Here is a 17,486-nt window from a genome sequence, read left to right as displayed (position 1 = left end):
GTGCCTCCAGTGGCACCTTGGGATCTCAATGTTGTGTTGAGTTTTCTAAAGTCACATTGGTTTGAACCACTCACCACTGTGGACTTCAAATATCTCACATGGAAGGTGACGATGCTGTTAGCCCTGGCTTCAGCCAGGCGTGTGTCAGAATTGGCGGCTTTATCATATAAAAGTCCTTACTTAATTTTTCATTCTGACAGGGCAGAATTGAGGACTCGTCCTCAATTTCTACCTAAGGTGGTTTCTGCATTTCACATGAACCAACCTATTGTGGTACCTGCGGCTACTAGGGACTTGGAGGACTCCAAGTTGCTTGACGTTGTCAGGGCCCTGAAAATATATGTTTCCAGGACGGCTGGAGTCAGAAAATCTATCTCGCTGTTTATCCTGTATGCACCCAACAAGCTGGGTGCTCCTGCTTCTAAGCAGACGATTGCTCGTTTGATTTGTAGTACAATTCAGCTTGCACATTCTGTGGCGGGCCTGCCACAGCCAAAATCGGTAAAAGCCCATTCCACAAGGAAAGTGGGCTCATCTTGGGCGGCTGCCCGAGGGGTCTCGGCTTTACAACTTTGCCGAGCAGCTACTTGGTCAGGGGCAAACACGTTTGCAAAATTCTACAAATTTGATACCCTGGCTGAGGAGGACCTGGAGTTCTCTCATTCGGTGCTGCAGAGTCATCCGCACTCTCCCGCCCGTTTGGGAGCTTTGGTATAATCCCCATGGTCCTTACGGAGTCCCAGCATCCACTAGGACGTCAGAGAAAATAAGATTTTACTTACCGATAAATCTATTTCTCGTAGTCCGTAGTGGATGCTGGGCGCCCATCCCAAGTGCGGATTGTCTGCAATACTTGTATATAGTTATTGTTACAAAAATTCGGGTTATTATTGTTGTGAGCCATCTTTTCAGAGGCTGCTTTTCGTTTTATCATACTGTTAACCGGGTTCAGATCACAAGTTATACGGTGTGATTGGTGTGGCTGGTATGAGTCTTACCCGGGATTCAATATCCTTCCTTATTATGTACGCTCGTCCGGGCACAGTATCCTAACTGAGGCTTGGAGGAGGGTCATAGGGGGAGGAGCCAGTGCACACCACCTGATCCTAAAGCTTTTATTCTTGTGCCCTGTCTCCTGCGGAGCCGCTATTCCCCATGGTCCTTACGGAGTCCCAGCATCCACTACGGACTACGAGAAATAGATTTATCGGTAAATAAAATCTTATTTTTATTTTGTCTTTAGGGTTGGCGATGTGAATAATATATATAAGATGCTTTTTACACTTTTTCCGACTTTCAGTTTATGGAGACTCGTGCAGCTATTTAGGGCTATGTGCTTGTATTTGCATTCTTTACAAATAAGCTTCATCAGGTGCTCCTGTCAGGCTGCGGTTTTGCCTTTTGTCACCTATAGTGTCCGTGTATGTTTGCTTGGCTTGTAAAACGGATTCCTTTAGGTGTGGAGATACATGCTTTGTCCTCCCATGTATCACATCTAGACAATAGATCAAGTGATGTTGAAAAGAGATCTGATAATACGTCATCACCAGCTAGAAGATAACATTGTTCTGTTATTAAAGAGAATAGGTAGTCAGATGCCATTCATTATATTATGATATTCATTATTTTATCTACCCAAGAGTCATCTACCAGTCTCCAGACACCTCACCTTGGGAAGTCTCGCTGTGCTCACAAGACCCCACGTGTTTAGGAGAGAGGTCTTTACTACAATCTAATATCACGGGCTGCTTTAGTGCTCTTAGGCCCGGTACACACTAGAGGTATATGTACCCGGATGATATGATTGGCCGACAAATAATATCAATGGTACACATCAGAACGATGCATTAAAGGACAGAATGGTCCCTCGTTTTGTCCTTCATTACACTGTACAGCTCCACATGCGACATCGTCCGGTTGGCCATGCAGCATGGCCAACCGGAAAATATCAATATCTACTGCAGAAACGTGCAGATTGGCCGTACACACTGAACGATCGGGCCGATATGTTGTTCTGATTCATCCGGAAACTTTATATCTGGCCGATATCGCTCCAGTGTGCTTTAGTTTTGGTTGTATAATGTGGGACGACCTATTGTTGGGACACAACCCCAGAAGTTAGCGATCCCAATATGCTCAACCTAGTTCAGGGCTTTCAAGTCTTAAGGCGGGTACACACGGAGAGATCCGTGTTTAAAATCTAAGCAATCTGACTAGATTGCTTAGATTTTAAGCACGGACCTGCTGTGTGTATGCCCCCCTAGTGATAGCGATGCGCAGCCCCGCGCATCGCTATCGCCGGTGCTAGATTGAGCCTGCATGGCTCAATCTAGCGGGTCGCTCACTTCACCGTTGTGTGAAGTGTGCGCCCTCCCCTCGCTCAGCACATCGCGCTGTGCTGAGCAGGGGGAGAGATGTGTGCTGAGCGGTCTGTGTTAAGATCGGTCAGCACACATCTCTCCCGTCAGTACCCCCCTTTAAACACTTAAGGTCCTTCCAGATAGTAGCACGTCGAGGTTACTTCCTTAAAATCCCAACATCCCATTGGTGGGAAGTTCCAGGTAAATTGCACAGTGAAAGTCATTATCTCATCACAACTAGAGATGTGCTGCTGGCACTTTTCGTGTTTTGGTTTTGGTTCTAATTCCACTTTCGTGTTTTGGTTTTGGCTTGGTTTTGCCAAAACCACCCTTTCGTGTTTGGGTTTTGGATTTGGATGATTTTTTAAAAAGACATAAAAACTTCTAAAATCACAGAATTTGGGGGTAATTTTGATCCTGTGGTATTATTAACCTCAATAACATTCATTTCCACTCATTTCCAGTCTATTCTGAACACCTCACACCTCATAATATTGTTTTTAGGCCAAAAGGTTGCACCGAGGTGGCTATATGACTAAGCTAAGCGACACAAGTGGGCGGCACAAACACCTGGCCCATCTAGGAGTGGCACTGCAGTGTCAGACAGAATGGCAGATTTAAAAAATAGGCCCCAAACAGCACATGATGCAAAGAAGAAAAAGAGGCGCAATGAGGTAGCTGGATGACTAAGCTAAGCGACGCAAGTGTGCGGCACAGACACCTGGCCCATCTAGGAGTGGCACTGCAGTGTCAGACAGAATGGCAGATTTAAAAAATAGGCCCCAAACAGCACATGATGCAAAGAAGAAAAAGAGGCGCAATGAGGTAGCTGTATGACTAAGCTAAGCGACAAAATTGTGCGGCACAAACACCTGGCCCATCTAGGAGTGTCACTGCAGTGTCAGACAGGATGGCACTTAAAGAAACTAGTCCCCAAACAGCACATGATGCAAAGAAGAAAAAGAGGTGCAAGATGGAATTGTACTTGGGCCCTCCCACCCACCCTTATGTTGAATAAACAGGACATGCACACTTTAACAAACCCATAATTTCAGCGACAGGGTCTGCCACACGACTGTGGCTGAAATGACTGGTTTGTTTGGGCCCCCAACAAAAAAGAAGCAATCAATCTCTCTTTGCACAAACTGGCTCTACAGAGGCAAGATGTCGACCTCATCATCATCCTCCGATTCCTCACCCCTTTCTCTGTGTACATCCTCCTCACAGAGTATTAATTCGTCCCCACTGGAATCCACCATCACAGGTCCCTGTGTACTTTCTGGAGGCAAGGGGGGTAATTCCAAGTTGATCGCAGCAGGAAATTTTTTAGCAGTTGGGCAAAACCATGTGCACTGCAGGGGAGGCAGATTTAACATGTGCAGAGAGAGTTAGATTTGGGTGTGGTGTGTTCAATCTGCAATCTAATTTGCAGTGTAAAAATAAAGCAGCCAGTATTAACCCTGCACAGAAATAAAATAACCCACTCAAATCTAACTCTTTCTGCACATTATAGCTGCCTCCCCTGCAGTGCACATGGTTTTGCCCAACTGCTAACAAAATTCCTGCTGCAATCAACTTGGAATTACCCCCAATTGCTGGTAAAGGTCTTCCCGGAGGAATTTATAATTAATTTTGATGAATATCATCTTCTCCACATTTTGTGGAAGCAACTTCCTGCGCCGCTCGTTGACAAAGTTACCGGCTGCACTAAACATTCTTTCGGAGTACACACTGGAGGGCGGCCAACTTAGGTAAAATAAAGCAAGGGCATCCAAATTGCCTCTTTTTCCTGCCAACATACGTACGGACTGTCTGACATGCCTACTTGGATGCTGTCACTCATATAATCCTCCACCATTCTTTCAATGGTGACAGTAGACATGTCAGTAATCGTTGGCAGGTCCTTCAGTCCGGACCAGATGTCAGCTTTCGCTCCTGTCTGCCCTGCATCACCGCCAGCGGGAAGTCTAGGAAATCTTATCCTTTTCCTTGCAGCCCTAGTGGCGGGAGAAATTGAAGGACGAGCTGTTGACGGGTCACGTTCCGCTTGAGCTGACAATTTACTAACCAGAAGGTCTTTGCACCTCTGCACACTTGTGTCTGCTGGAAAGAGAGATACAAAGTAGGCTTTAAACCTAAGCTCGAGCACGGTGGCCAAAATATAGTGCTCTGATTTCAACAGATTGACCACCCTTGAATCCTGGCAAAGCGAATGAAGGGCTCCATCCACAAGTCCCACATACTTTGCGGAATCGCTCCGTCTTAGCTCCTCCTTCAATTTCTCTAGCTGCTTCTGCAAAAGCCTGATGAGGGGAATAACCTGGCTCAAGCTGGCAATGTCTGAACTAACTTCACGTGTGGCAGGTTCGAAGGGTTGGAGAACCTTGCACAAGACGGAAATCATTCTCCACTGCTCTAGAGTCCGGTGCATTACCCCTCCTTTGCCTATATCATAGGTGGATGTATAGGCTTGAATGGCCTTTTACTGCTCCTCCATCCTCTGAAGCATATCGAGTGTTGAATTCCACCTCGTTACCACCTCTTGCTTCAGTTGATGGCAGGGCAGGTTCAGGAGTGTTTGCTGGTGCTCCAGTCTTCGGCACGCAGTGGCAGAATGCCGAAAGTGGCCCGCAATTTTTCGGGCCACCGACAGCATCTCCTGCACGCCCCTGTCATTTTAAAAAAAATTCTGCACCACCAAATTAATTGTATGTGCAAAACATGGGGCATGCTGGAATTTGCCCAGATGTAATGCACGCACAATATTGGCGGCGTTGTCTGATATCACAAATCCCCAGGAGAGTCCAATTGGGGTAAGCCATTCTGCGATGATGTTCCTCAGTTTCCGTAAGAGGTTGTCAGCTGTGTGCCTCTTATGGAAAGCGGTGATACATAGCGTAGCCTGCCTAGGAACGAGTTGGCGTTTGCGAGATGCTGCTACTAGTGCCGCTGCTGTTGTTGCTGCGGGAGGCCATACATCTACCCAGTGGGCTGTTACAGTCATATAGGGGGTAATTCCAAGTTGATCGCAGCAGGAAATTTTTTAGCAGTTGGGCAAAACCATGTGCACTGCAGGGGAGGCAGATTTAACATGTGCAGAGAGAGTTAGATTTGGGTGGGGTGTGTTTAATCTGCAATCTAAATTGCAGTGTAAAAATAAAGCAGCCAGTATTTACCCTGCACAGAAACAATATAACCCACCCAAATCTAACTCTCTCTGCACATGTTACATCTGCCCCCCATGCAGTGCACATGGTTTTCCCCAACTGCTAAAAAATGTCCTGCTGCGATCAACTTGGAATTACCCCCATAGTCCTTAGTCTGCCCTGTTCCACTTGTCCACATGTCCATGGTTAAGTGGACACTGAATACAACCGCATTTTGTAGGACACTGGTGACTCTTTTTCTGAGGTCTGTGTACATTCTCGGTATAGCCTGCCTAGAGAAGTGGAACCTAGATGGGATTTGATACCGAGGACACAGGGCCTCAAACAATTCTCTAAGTCCCACTGAACTAATGGCGGATACCGGACGCACGTCTAACACCAACATAGCTGTCAAGGCCTGTTATCCGCTTTGCAAAAGGATGATTGCTGTCATATTTCATCTTCCTCACAAAGGACTGTTGGGCAGTCATTTGCTTACTAGAAGTAGTACAAGTGGTCTTCCGACTTCCCCTCTGGGATGACGATCGACTCCCAGCAGCAACAACAGCAGTGGCAGCAACAGCAGGCGTACCACTCAAGGATCCTACGGAGGAATCCCGGTTAGGAGAGGACTCCTCAGTCTTGACAGTGACATGGCCTGCAGTACTACTGACGTTCCTGACTGAGGAGGAAGTTGGCGTTGAGGGAGTTGGTCGCGTGGCTTGCAGGAGCTTGGGTACAGGAGGAAGAAGGGATTTAGGTGTCAGTGGACTGCTTACGCTCTTACCCAAAGTTTCACAATTTGACACGGACTTCTGATGAATGCGCAGCAGGTGACGTATAAGGGAGTATGTTCCTAGGTGGTTAACATCCTTACCTTTACTTATTACAGATTGACAGAGGCAATACACGGCTTGACACCTGTTATCCGGATTTGTGGAGAAATAATTCCACACCGAAGAGGTGGCTTTTTTGGTAGTTTGCCCAGGCATCACAATGGGCTTCTTCATCCCATGGACAACAGGTGTCTCCCCCGGTGCCTGACTTAAACAAACCACATCACCATCAGAATCCTCATCGTCAACTTCCTCCTCAGCGCCAGCAACACCCATATCCTCATCCTGGTGTACTTCAACAGTGACATCTTCAATTTCAATATAAGGAACTGGACTGTGGGTGCTCCTTCCAGCACTTGCAGGGGGCGTGCAAATGGTGGAAGGAGCCACCTCTTCCCGTCCAGTGTTGGGAAGGTCAGGCATCGCAACCGCTGACACACTTGGACTCTCCTTGGGGATTTGTGATACCATCTCAGAACGCACAGTTCTTTTCTGTGCTCTTTCCAGCTTAACTCTTTTAATTTTTCTAGCGGGAAGATGTGAATCTGAACCACTAGCCATGAACATAGGACAGGGCCTCAGCCATTCCTTGCCACTCCGTGTCGTAAATGGCATATTGGCAAGTTTACGTTTCTCCTCAGACCATTTAAATTTCTTTTTTTGGGTCTTTTTACTGAACTTTGGCTTTTTGGATTTTACATGCCCTCTACTATCACATTGGGCATCGGCCTTGGCAGACAACGTTGATGGCATTTCATCGTCTATGTCATGGCTAGTGGCAGCAGCTTCAGCACTAGGAGGAAGTGGTTCTTGATCTTTCCCTATTTTATCCTCCAAATTTTTGTTCTCCATTATTTTTTGGGAGTTATATAAGACAATATGCGGTGCAGGAATGACTGATGTCAGGACACTACCACTGGTCTGATGCAGCACAACACAACAACAATGTAAGAGACTTGTGGTTGTTATAATTATTATAATACTGTAGCAGTGGACATATAGCAGCAGCGTATACCACTGTGACTGCCTCATCACTGGAATGACTGATGGACAGGACACTACCATTGGTCTGATGCAGCACAACACAACAACACTGTAAGGGACTTGTGGTTATGGCAGCAGAGGACACCAACACTGTGACTGGCTGGACTGATGCAGCACAATACACTGACTACACTGGACAGCACAACACAGTACAAGACTCGCCACCCCACTTTCCCGCCCCCACACAGACACTGGAGGACGGAGACACGTCCTCTCAATACACTCTCCGAGACTGGAGTGAAAATGGCCGTGACGCGCGGCTCCTTATATGGAATCCAAATCCCGCGAGAATCCGACAGCGGGATGATGACGTTTTGCCGCATTCGAGTTTCCGAGTCAGGCGGGAAAACTCAAGCCAGGCTCGGAACCGAACTCGGAAGGCAAAGTCCGGTAGGGTCCGGTTCTCTGAGAACCGAACCCGCTCATCTCTAATCACAACCATCACCATCCAAAGTAATTTTCCAAATAACTCCCAACATCTCTTTTTTATTTTCATTTTTTCTGTGTTAATATAAAAGTACTTTTTTTCAGTATTTTTTTGTGTATCCGATTGCTAGAGTATCCGAAATTACTTAATCCAAAATGAAACAAGTACATTCGTACCATTGTACTGTTCTATTGACTTTGGCCCTCATTCCGAGTTGTTCGCTCGCTAGCTACTTTTTGCAGCCATGCAAACGCATAGTCACCGCCCACGGGGGAGTGTATTTTCACTTTGCAAGAGTGCGAACGCCTGTGCAGCCGAGCGATAGAAAAACATTTTGTGCAAAACAAGACCAGCCCTGTAGTTACTTATTCTGTGCGATGTTTGCTGCGACGAAGGTCCCGGAATTGACGTCAGACACCCGCCCTGCAAACGCCTGGACACGCCTGCGTTTTTCCAAACACTCCCAGAAAACGGTTAGTTGACACCCATAGACGCACTCGTCCAGTCAATCTCCTTGCGTTCGACTGTGCGAATGGAATTGTCGCTAGAAGCAGTGCAAAACAACGATGCTCTTTGTATCCGTACGCCGGCCGTGCGCATTGCGGCTCATATGCATGCGTAGTTTTGCAGTTTTTTTTAAATGATCGCTACACAGCGAACAACGGCAGCTAGCGATCAACTCAGAATGAGGGCCTTAATCCCCATGCCGATTGAAGACAGATAGAACCCCTAATCCCCCCCCCCCCCCTCTATGCTATATTAATAAGAATGTGATGTTTTATTGTTTCCCTGTATACGTCACATACTGTGGCAGACACTTTTGGATTTGAACCAGTGTTCATCTGAATCCACCAAATACTGACATCACTATGGGGTCTGTTTACTAAACCTTGGAGAGAGATAAAATGTACGGAGATAAAGTGCCAACCAATCAGTATGTCATGGAAGGGCTGTATTTGTACCCAAATACCTACCTGTGAAAACATCTTGCTGCAATTGGATTAAGTATAATGTAATGTAATAACAGTCTGCAAAAAGATTTACCTTTAGAAAAAAAAAATCAATTAGCCGCTGCGCATTACAGTTGGCTAATTGAATATCCCCCTATATATGCAATATGAACTTCCTGCCATCATATCAAAAACACAAACATTTTAAAAGCGTAATTTCTGTGGGTGGGATTTACTAAAGGGAAAATGCATTAAAACCCCTGTTTTACCACATTTTCATATGTACTAACCCCCGACTGCCGCGTTTTCGCCCCATAGGGTATCGCCATCTTTTTATGGCGATACCCTATAGAAGCCTATGGGATTCTTACCGCCGCATCCCGCCGCCGCCACGCGCCGCTCACGACGACCCCCCGCATACCTGTGTGCTGGTGCGCCCCCCCTCCTTCTCCCCCACAGCACAGCTTTGTCTCCTTCCGGCTGCAGGGGGGAGGAGGAGGAGCACGGGGGCTCCCTGCACATGTCACCTCCCGGGTCTGGGAGGTGACGGAGACCCCCGCTGACCCCTGAAGACATCATCGCGGGGGCCTCCTATACCGCATTGCGATACTAATCGCAAATGTTAGTACATATGCGATTAGTATCGCTGCGGTAGTCGGCAATTACATATAGTACATCCCGCCCTGTATATGGAGGAAGATTCGGACTTTTCACTATTCTTTTAATATTCCATAAAACATATGACGTAATTATGGGGCTCAGTGGAAGAGGCCCCTTTTCAATAAGATATGTTTTGAAATATTATTACCTGTTATTTATACAGCACTTTAAAGAGAATATTTGGCCACTCACATCAGTCCCTGCCCCAGCTGAGCTTACAATCTATATCCCCTGTCACATGTACACACACATTCACACACGCTAGAGATAATTTTGTTGGGAGCCAATTAACCTACCAGTATATTTTTGGATTGTGGGAGGAAACCAGAGTACCCGGAGGAAACCCACGCAAGTACGGGGAGACTATACAAACTCCACACAGTTGGGCCCATGGTGGGAATCAAACCCATGACCTCAGTGCTGTGAGGCAGTAATGCTAACCATTACACCATCTGTACTGCCCTAAAACGTAAAGCCAGGGATTTGTATATTGCTGCTGGTGAGAAATAGGTGCATGTCACTATGTTAGAGGTTAGTGGAGTAGACGCTAGATGACCGAAGCTACATGATGGCAGTAAAAATCCATATAGATGTGGCATGTGCTTCTTTTCCACTGAGCCCCTCAATTGTTAACATTTTAACAATGATTTTAGTAGACACTGACAATGCAACATAAGGCAGACTAGGTTTAATTGCTGTACAGTGTCCACCAGGCTAAGATGATGACAAGACGAAGGACAGTTTGCAAGTATAAACCTTGTTGCATTATCACCTTCAAAAATCTGGGACAAAAAGCTGAAATAGCAAAGCAGAGCATGTATGCTTGCTCAGAGAACTGCTTTGCCACACGAGTGAGGGGATGTAATGGAGAAGATTGAGTACCGTACTTATCTTGTGAATGCTCAGATTGGTTATAGCACTTACACATGTACTTTCTCAGAAGGCAATGAATACAATAGGCACTTTCATCCAGTGAAGTTTACCTAAAAGTCCTCACTTTATGGCTTTGGGAACAATGGGGGTCATTCTGAGTTGATCGCTCGCTAGCAGTTTTTAGCAGCCGTGCAAACGCTAAGCCGCTGCCCTCTGGGAGTGTATCTTAGCTTAGCAGAAGTACGAACGAATGCATCGCAGAACGGCTACAAAAAAATATTGTGCAGTTTCTGAGTAGCTTCAGACCTACTCAGTGCTTGTGATCACTTCAGACCATTCAGTTCCGGATTTGACGTCACAAACACGCCATGCGTTTGCCCAGCCACGCCTGTGTTTTTCCTGGCACGCCTGCGATTTTTCAAGCACTCCCTGAAAACGGTCAGTTGACACCCAGAAATGCCCACTACATGTCAAGCACTCTGCAGCGGCCATTGCGACTGAAAAGCTTTGCTAGATCTTGTGTATACATCGTCCGTTGTGAAAGTACGCGGTGCCTGCGCATTGCGCCGCATGCGCAGAAGTGCCGGTTTTTTACTTAATCGCAGCGAACATTTTCAGCTAGCGATAAACTCGGAATGACCCCCAATAACCGTATGGTTAATTTAAGTGAAAGCTTTTACACAAACGTCAAATCTTAAACTTGCATTCGTTTAAAGCTACAACAGTTGGATAAATCATTACAAAAATAAATATGACTTTCAGCCGCTTTTGTGATGAAAACATTCAAATATAATTTGTATTCTTTTTTTTGGGGCAGGTTACATTTCTAAAATGCTGAGGAATTACACGTTGCGAGCCTGTGATGGAGAATACGTTTCACTCCGGTGTCCCCACAGAACCACCATCAGTATCCAGTCTTCTTTCTATGGAAGGAACATGCCCAGCCACCAAATCTGCCCATCGCGTTACAGCCAGTCATTCGCTACATTTGTAAAGGAGGATGTATCCTGTACCGCCGACACGTCTCTCCAGGTACACACGGACACTCTCCGTCATGTCTGTCATGTCACGTATACATGTAGGGGACAGCCATTTTGTTAGATGAGCCAAGTGCCTCTGGGATGTTGCTGGTTCCTAGTGGAATATTATCTTGAGTTTGAATGTTGGTTCAGCCCACAAAATGGCTGCTGCTACTGTGTGTAGGCAATAAGTTCTCTTCAGCTGCAGCAATAATAAATATTTGACAGACCCATGTTACAAATCTCTTGCTGCAAAATATCTGAGGCACATATTAGTGCCATTTGCCTATTTATAAGTACTGGAAGTTTATTTTTCTAAAACATGCATTGCAAGAATTACGTGAACCCAAACATAACACCCTAGTATAGGGAATTCTTTGATATAGATGAACTTTGGTCTTTAGGGCAGCTTCTTCCACCCTAGACCCCAAAAAGTCAGACCTTGTGGGTGTGTCTGCAGGATGCTATTGGTCCACACAGTCACCTGACCCAATTTCCCCGGTTTGTATTGTTATTCAGATGGGGTCATGAGTGGATGGATATTACCTATGTCATCTCAAGGTGGAATGTTTTTATAATGTACCCAATAGAGTATTTGTTTTTAGGTTTTTATATTTGTTTTTATTGTGTGTTATCACACACACACACACACACACACACATAGATATAGATATAGTGGGTGTGAGCGCCTGGTGGGAGAGAGTCCTGTGCTCCGTACCCCGGGATGTGCACAAATCACTGTGCTTGCAGCTCCCGCTCTGTTCCCGGTGTCAGCTGGGGAACGTCCCCGGTCCCTGTGCTCTGCGCGACCAACGATCAATAGGAGGAGCGGCTTAAGAAAGGGGCTGGGGATACATGGTGGGCGGGGCAATTAGTCCAACCTTCCTTCTTCTCTACGTTTTAGAAAAAAATAAAGGGGCAGATGTATTAACCTGGAGAAGGCATAAGGAAGTGATAAACCAATGATGAGTGCAAGGTGATAAACGCACCAGCCAATAAGCTCCAATATGTAAATGAACAGTTAGGAGCTGATTGGCTGGTGCATTTATCACTGGTTTATCACTTCCTTATGCCTTCTCCAGGTTAATACATCTTCCCCATAGTCCCCGTTTGTTTGGGCTAATCTGGAGAACCACTGGATGGATTTTATTGTTTAATTCACCTAAACCTTCCTCGACAAATACTCTCTCTAGAATTGTGAAAACCGCATCCAAATCTGTCCAGTGGTTCTCGAGTTTCGACACCTGCCGGGAACTTCATTTTCTACTTATATTTATTTATTAACAGTTTCTTATATAGTGCAGCAAATTCCATTTTGCTTTACAATTGGAAACAGTGATAACATGAAACAAAACAATGGGAAACAACAGTGAAAAAAACAAGGCTGGGTAATAACAAACAGTCATGGAGTTAGGAAGGCCCTGCTCGCAAGCTTACACATCTAAGGGGATAATATGTAGAGATTATGCTGAGACCAAGGCATTTCTAGTGGCCTGTTAATCAAATCATATTTGTAGTATGTTCCCCAAAAACACAGTTTCGGGGGATTTCTGCAAATTTTTAGTATGCCCAGAATGTACCTTGGAGGGAGTGCAGTGTATCTGCTGCGGTCCTTCTATTTCCATCAGCAGCCACAGCTCCCACAGGTTTCCCATCAGATTTACCTTGCTTTCCAGAGATTGTCCCCAATAGGTAATGATATCTCCAGATGGCGTTCTCCTAAAGTAGCCTATGGGCTACATTCGGCAAAACGTACTGGCAGAGGGTTCCCCTGGCAATGGGAGCTGCACAAGCGTGGTCAGTAGGCTCCTCATGTGCAGTAACACTTGGAGATCCCAATAGAGGAGTGACGTGGCCTCTGATGTGGGTGGTCTTCAGTATGCCGACTGTCGGGATCCCGGCGCACAGTATACCGGTGCCGGAATCCCGACAGCCGGCATACCGACACTTTTTCTCCCTCGTGGGGGTCCACGACCCCCCTGAATGGAGAATAAAATAGCCCACTGTGCCCTCAACGTGGTGAGCGCAGCGAGCCCACAAGGGGCTCATTTGCGCTCGCCACGCTGTCTGTATGCCGGCGGTCGGCCTCCCGGCGCCAGTATGCTGGTCGCCAGGAGCCCGGCCTTAGGCATACCATACTACACCCTCTGATGTGGCCACTTCACTCTGAACACATCACAGGGACGTACTCCTTTCGGAACCCCAATCTCTGATTGCGATCTTGAATACATGCGGGAGTAATATATTTTCTAATTGCCACGAGTAGCGGCGATAAGAAGTGACAATATCGGGACTAAAACCCCAACACTGATAAATATGCCCCCCGGTATGTTGATATAAGATGTTTACGGTAGATTGGAGTAAATTGCCTGTGTAGTAGTGTAGCCTTGGGCTGTGTATATACAGTGTTTGGCCTTACCTTACTTTCAGCGGTGTTATTGTGCGCTTTGTATGCCAATTGCAGTCTAAACAGCAGCTAAAACTGCAGTGTTGACAGTGCGCAAACAAAGGGGCTGGTAGGCAGGTAACAATGGTGTCCTGAGAAGGCAGACTTGAAAGTTGTTTGTTTTTTCATGAATACCTTCCCTGGAATACTGACTTCACGCTCTCAGCAGATAATTGCGCCTTGATGAGTTACATGCCCCTCTTGGGCTAAACACACACAAATGTTTAGACCTCAGCTAATATTTATTTTGTCATGATCGCTGTAATGCAAGACTACCTCAGGAATCTGATCACTCCGCAGTGTATTAACGCTGTGATTACATTTTGTCTTGTCCAGTTATCACCTAGGAGACTCTATGCTAGTTATACTATATTGAGAGATACAGGGCCTGAATCAGAGGTGGAAGCAGACGCTGCTGTGCCTGCGTCATTTGGTGGCCGCCCGTCTGTGACTTTATGCAAATGGCACTAGTGATACCTTCCATGGTGCGTATGAATGTGCAAAGACTGAGGCATCTGCTTTCAGGGTCTGTAGATATGGCAGGTGCATATTTTCTGTCTGAGTATGGCCTCCAATGTAAACGATGATGAATCTGATTTTTGTGCACATGCAGTAGCAAGAAAAATCTCTCAGCTCTATGAACATCAGCATGTGAGCGGCTCTTGGTTCAGCTGATCTTAAGTGGCTTTCCCTTAAGGTGGTGTTCTTGCTGGCTATTGCGTCTGCTAGAAGAGTGTCAGATTTGGGTGCCTTGTCCTGTAGTTCCCCATATCTGATATTTCACCGTGACCGGGCGGTTCTTAGGACTCGTCCCGGCTATCTACCTAAGGTGGTTTCTTCGTTCCACCTTAATCAGGAGATTGTGGTTCCGGCACTTGTTTCTCCTGATCTGTCTCCCAAAGCGCGGTCTTTGGATGTGGTACGGGCTCTCCGTATCTATGTGAAGAGAACTGCTTCTATTAGGAAATCTGATTCTCTCTTTGTGCTGTTTGGATTTCACAAATGGGGCTGGCCTGCTCACAAGCAAACTCTGGCCAGATGGATTAGAATGGTGATTGCACATGCTTATGTGAAGGCTGGTCTCTCTGCTCCTGATCACATTAAGGCCCATTCTACTCGGTCTGTTGGACCTTCTTGGGCGGCCCAACGTGGTGCGACCCTTGAACAATTGTGCAAGGCGGCTACGTGGTCCTCAGTGAACACGTTCATAATGTTCTATGCCTTCGATACTGCCGCTTCCCAGGATGCTTCCTTTGGACGCAGGGTTCTTGTGCCCGCTACAGTGCGTCCCCTCCCATAAGGAACTGCTTTAGGACATCTTCTATGTCTATCCTTGTGGAGCCCAGTGTACCCCGCAGCAGAAAACGAGTTTTATGGTAAGAATTTACCTTTGTTAAAACTCTTTCTGCGAGGTACACTGGGCTCCACAAGGTGCCCACCCTGACGCACTTAGCTTCTTTGGGTTTGTATGGCATTAGCCGCTGACACTTCTCCTGTCGGGAGAGTGTGGTGTTTGTGGCAACTGGCAGTTGTCGTCTCTTTTACTTGCTACTGCATTGGGCTGGTTAACAAAACTGATCTCCTGTGCACGGAGGCGGGGTGATATAGGAGGCGGCGCTATGCATCTTGGGAAGAAGGTCAAAGCTTTTGAGCCTGTTGGTGCTTCGGATCAAGATCCTACTCTACATCCCTATGTCTATCCTTGTGGAGCCCAGTGTACCTCGCAGAAAGAGTTTTAACAAAGGTAATTTCTTACCATAAAACTCGTTTTCTCCTACATACTTGAAATGTATTTGTAGTTGATGTGCTCATATTGCTTATTATACTAATGTATAACCTGTGACTGATTGCTAGTGTAATTGCTGACTTTACTATAATTCTTTCAGTTTTTCTGTGCATTCTGATCCTCAATGCTGGTACAAAGCAGGGTAGGGTCGGATTGTGTGTCACTTTAACAAATTTTAATGTGATTACAGTAAAAAATTCTGTAGTAACACTGTACAGGTGTGTGATTTATTTATCATGTCTAAGAGCGGCAAGGGTGAGGAAAATACACCTTCCACAGCAGCACCAACACCCATTTCATGTCGGTCTTGCGAAGCTGGGTTAACCTATCAGGATCTGGTTCAAAAGGGATTATGTGCAAAATGTTTTAGCTGTCACCGAAGCCTCTTAAATAATTGAGGCAAGCATAGGTGCTAGTTGAATCCTCATCGGCTACTTTGCACAGAAATTATCCAATATAGCTGAGCAAATAGGTTACCCTAGTAACACTTACATGCAACATTCATTCTGAGGTTTTTCATATCCACCTCTGGAATTGGCAGCCTCTCAACAAAAGCAGGCTGAAAGGCCGGTGGTAAGTAAATCACATAGACATGATACAACATCTTCAAAGTCTACACATGTTTCAGATGAGGACTAGTCGGAGGATGAGGACTCATTACACTTCGGAGGAAAGTCTCAGCTCAGTGGACATACCTGAGCTAATTAGTGCTATGTAAGCCATTCTATCCTTAGAAGAGGCAGCAGAGCCTTGGTTAAAAAGTAAGGCACCCGTGTTTAAACGTCCCAAAACAGCTGATGGAAATTATGCAAGAGGTTTGGGTTACGCCCAGTAAGAAGTTAGAATTCCAAGAAATGGCATTCCAGTTATCCTCTTCCAGCTTGGGACTGTTTAAAAAAAGGGAAGTGGCTCCCAAAGTATATTCGCATGTCATTAGATTGGTGTGAAAATCTACATTACTTCTGCTTTCAACATAAATACATGATGTCACGGATAGGAGAGTCGATGGTTTTCTAAAAAAAAACATTTTTTTCCTTGTCTTGGGCAATCATTAGACCAGCCATGGCTACAGCCTGGATGGCGTAAGCAGTGGCAGCCTGTGCTGATGCATTGAAGGAGGATCTTTCAATGGCATCTAGAGAGCAAAAATCCCATATTGCACATATCAAACAGACAGCGATAAGCGACCCTGGATATGGGTAAAATTGCCTCTCAGGCATCAGCTTCAGCAGTAGCAGCTTGCAGAGGAGGTTGGCTATGTACATGGAAAGCTGACTCAGAATCCAGGAAGGTTCTGGAGTCTTAACCTTGTTTACTGGAGAGATTCTTCTTGGTAAAGAATTAAACAGTATTTTGGAGTCAGAAGCAGACTCTAAGGGGTAAATTTACTAAGATTCGTGTTTTCCCGTTTCAGGTCAAAGTTCAATCACGAATGACATCGAAAGTGTAAAACTGCAACTTTTTGAATTTGTTACGATGGATTTACTAAGCTGTCGTATTCGGGTTTTTCTTTTCTTCCGATGTCATTCGTGTTTTTTTTGTGTTTTTTACGGCAGTGATTAGCAAAACACTGCCGACTTTTTTACAATTAATCTCGGCCGGATCTGTGTGATCCGTGCTGGGGTTCTATTTTTTTTTTTTTTTTTAATTAAACACTGTAAAATTTAAAAAAAAAATTGCGTGGGGTCCCCCCTCCTAAGCATAACCAGCCTCGGGCTCTTTGAGCCGATCCTGGTTGCCGAAATATGGGGAAAAAAATGACAGGGGTTCCCCCATATTTAAGCAACCAGCATCGGGCTCTGCGCCTGGTCCTGGTCCCAAAAATACGGGGGACAAAAAGAGTAGGGGTCCCCCGTATTTTTAAAACCAGCACCGGGCTCCACTAGCTGGACAGATAATGCCACAGCCGGGGGTCACTTTTATATAGTGCCCTGCGGCC

At 45.9% G+C, this 17,486-nt stretch overlaps 1 protein-coding gene across 5 annotated transcripts in view; it reads left to right on the top strand.

Annotated features, from left to right (window-relative positions):
* The window catches only part of LOC134908966 (protein eva-1 homolog C-like), a 600,054-nt gene that overhangs the window by 198,486 nt on the left and 384,082 nt on the right, over positions 1-17,486 (top strand). For all 5 annotated transcript variants that reach the window (XM_063915258.1, XM_063915260.1, XM_063915259.1 and 2 more), the window contains one exon: positions 11,114-11,328. In XM_063915258.1, the coding sequence (XP_063771328.1) occupies positions 11,128-11,328 (201 nt within the window). In that variant the 5' untranslated portion in view covers positions 11,114-11,127. The remainder of the gene's footprint in view (positions 1-11,113; positions 11,329-17,486) is intronic.

Source organism: Pseudophryne corroboree, chromosome 4 (assembly GCF_028390025.1).
Source record: "Pseudophryne corroboree isolate aPseCor3 chromosome 4, aPseCor3.hap2, whole genome shotgun sequence".
Lineage (NCBI taxonomy): Eukaryota > Metazoa > Chordata > Amphibia > Anura > Myobatrachidae > Pseudophryne > Pseudophryne corroboree.
Note: the sequence above shows the minus strand (reverse complement) of the source record. Positions and strands in the feature narration are given on the sequence as shown.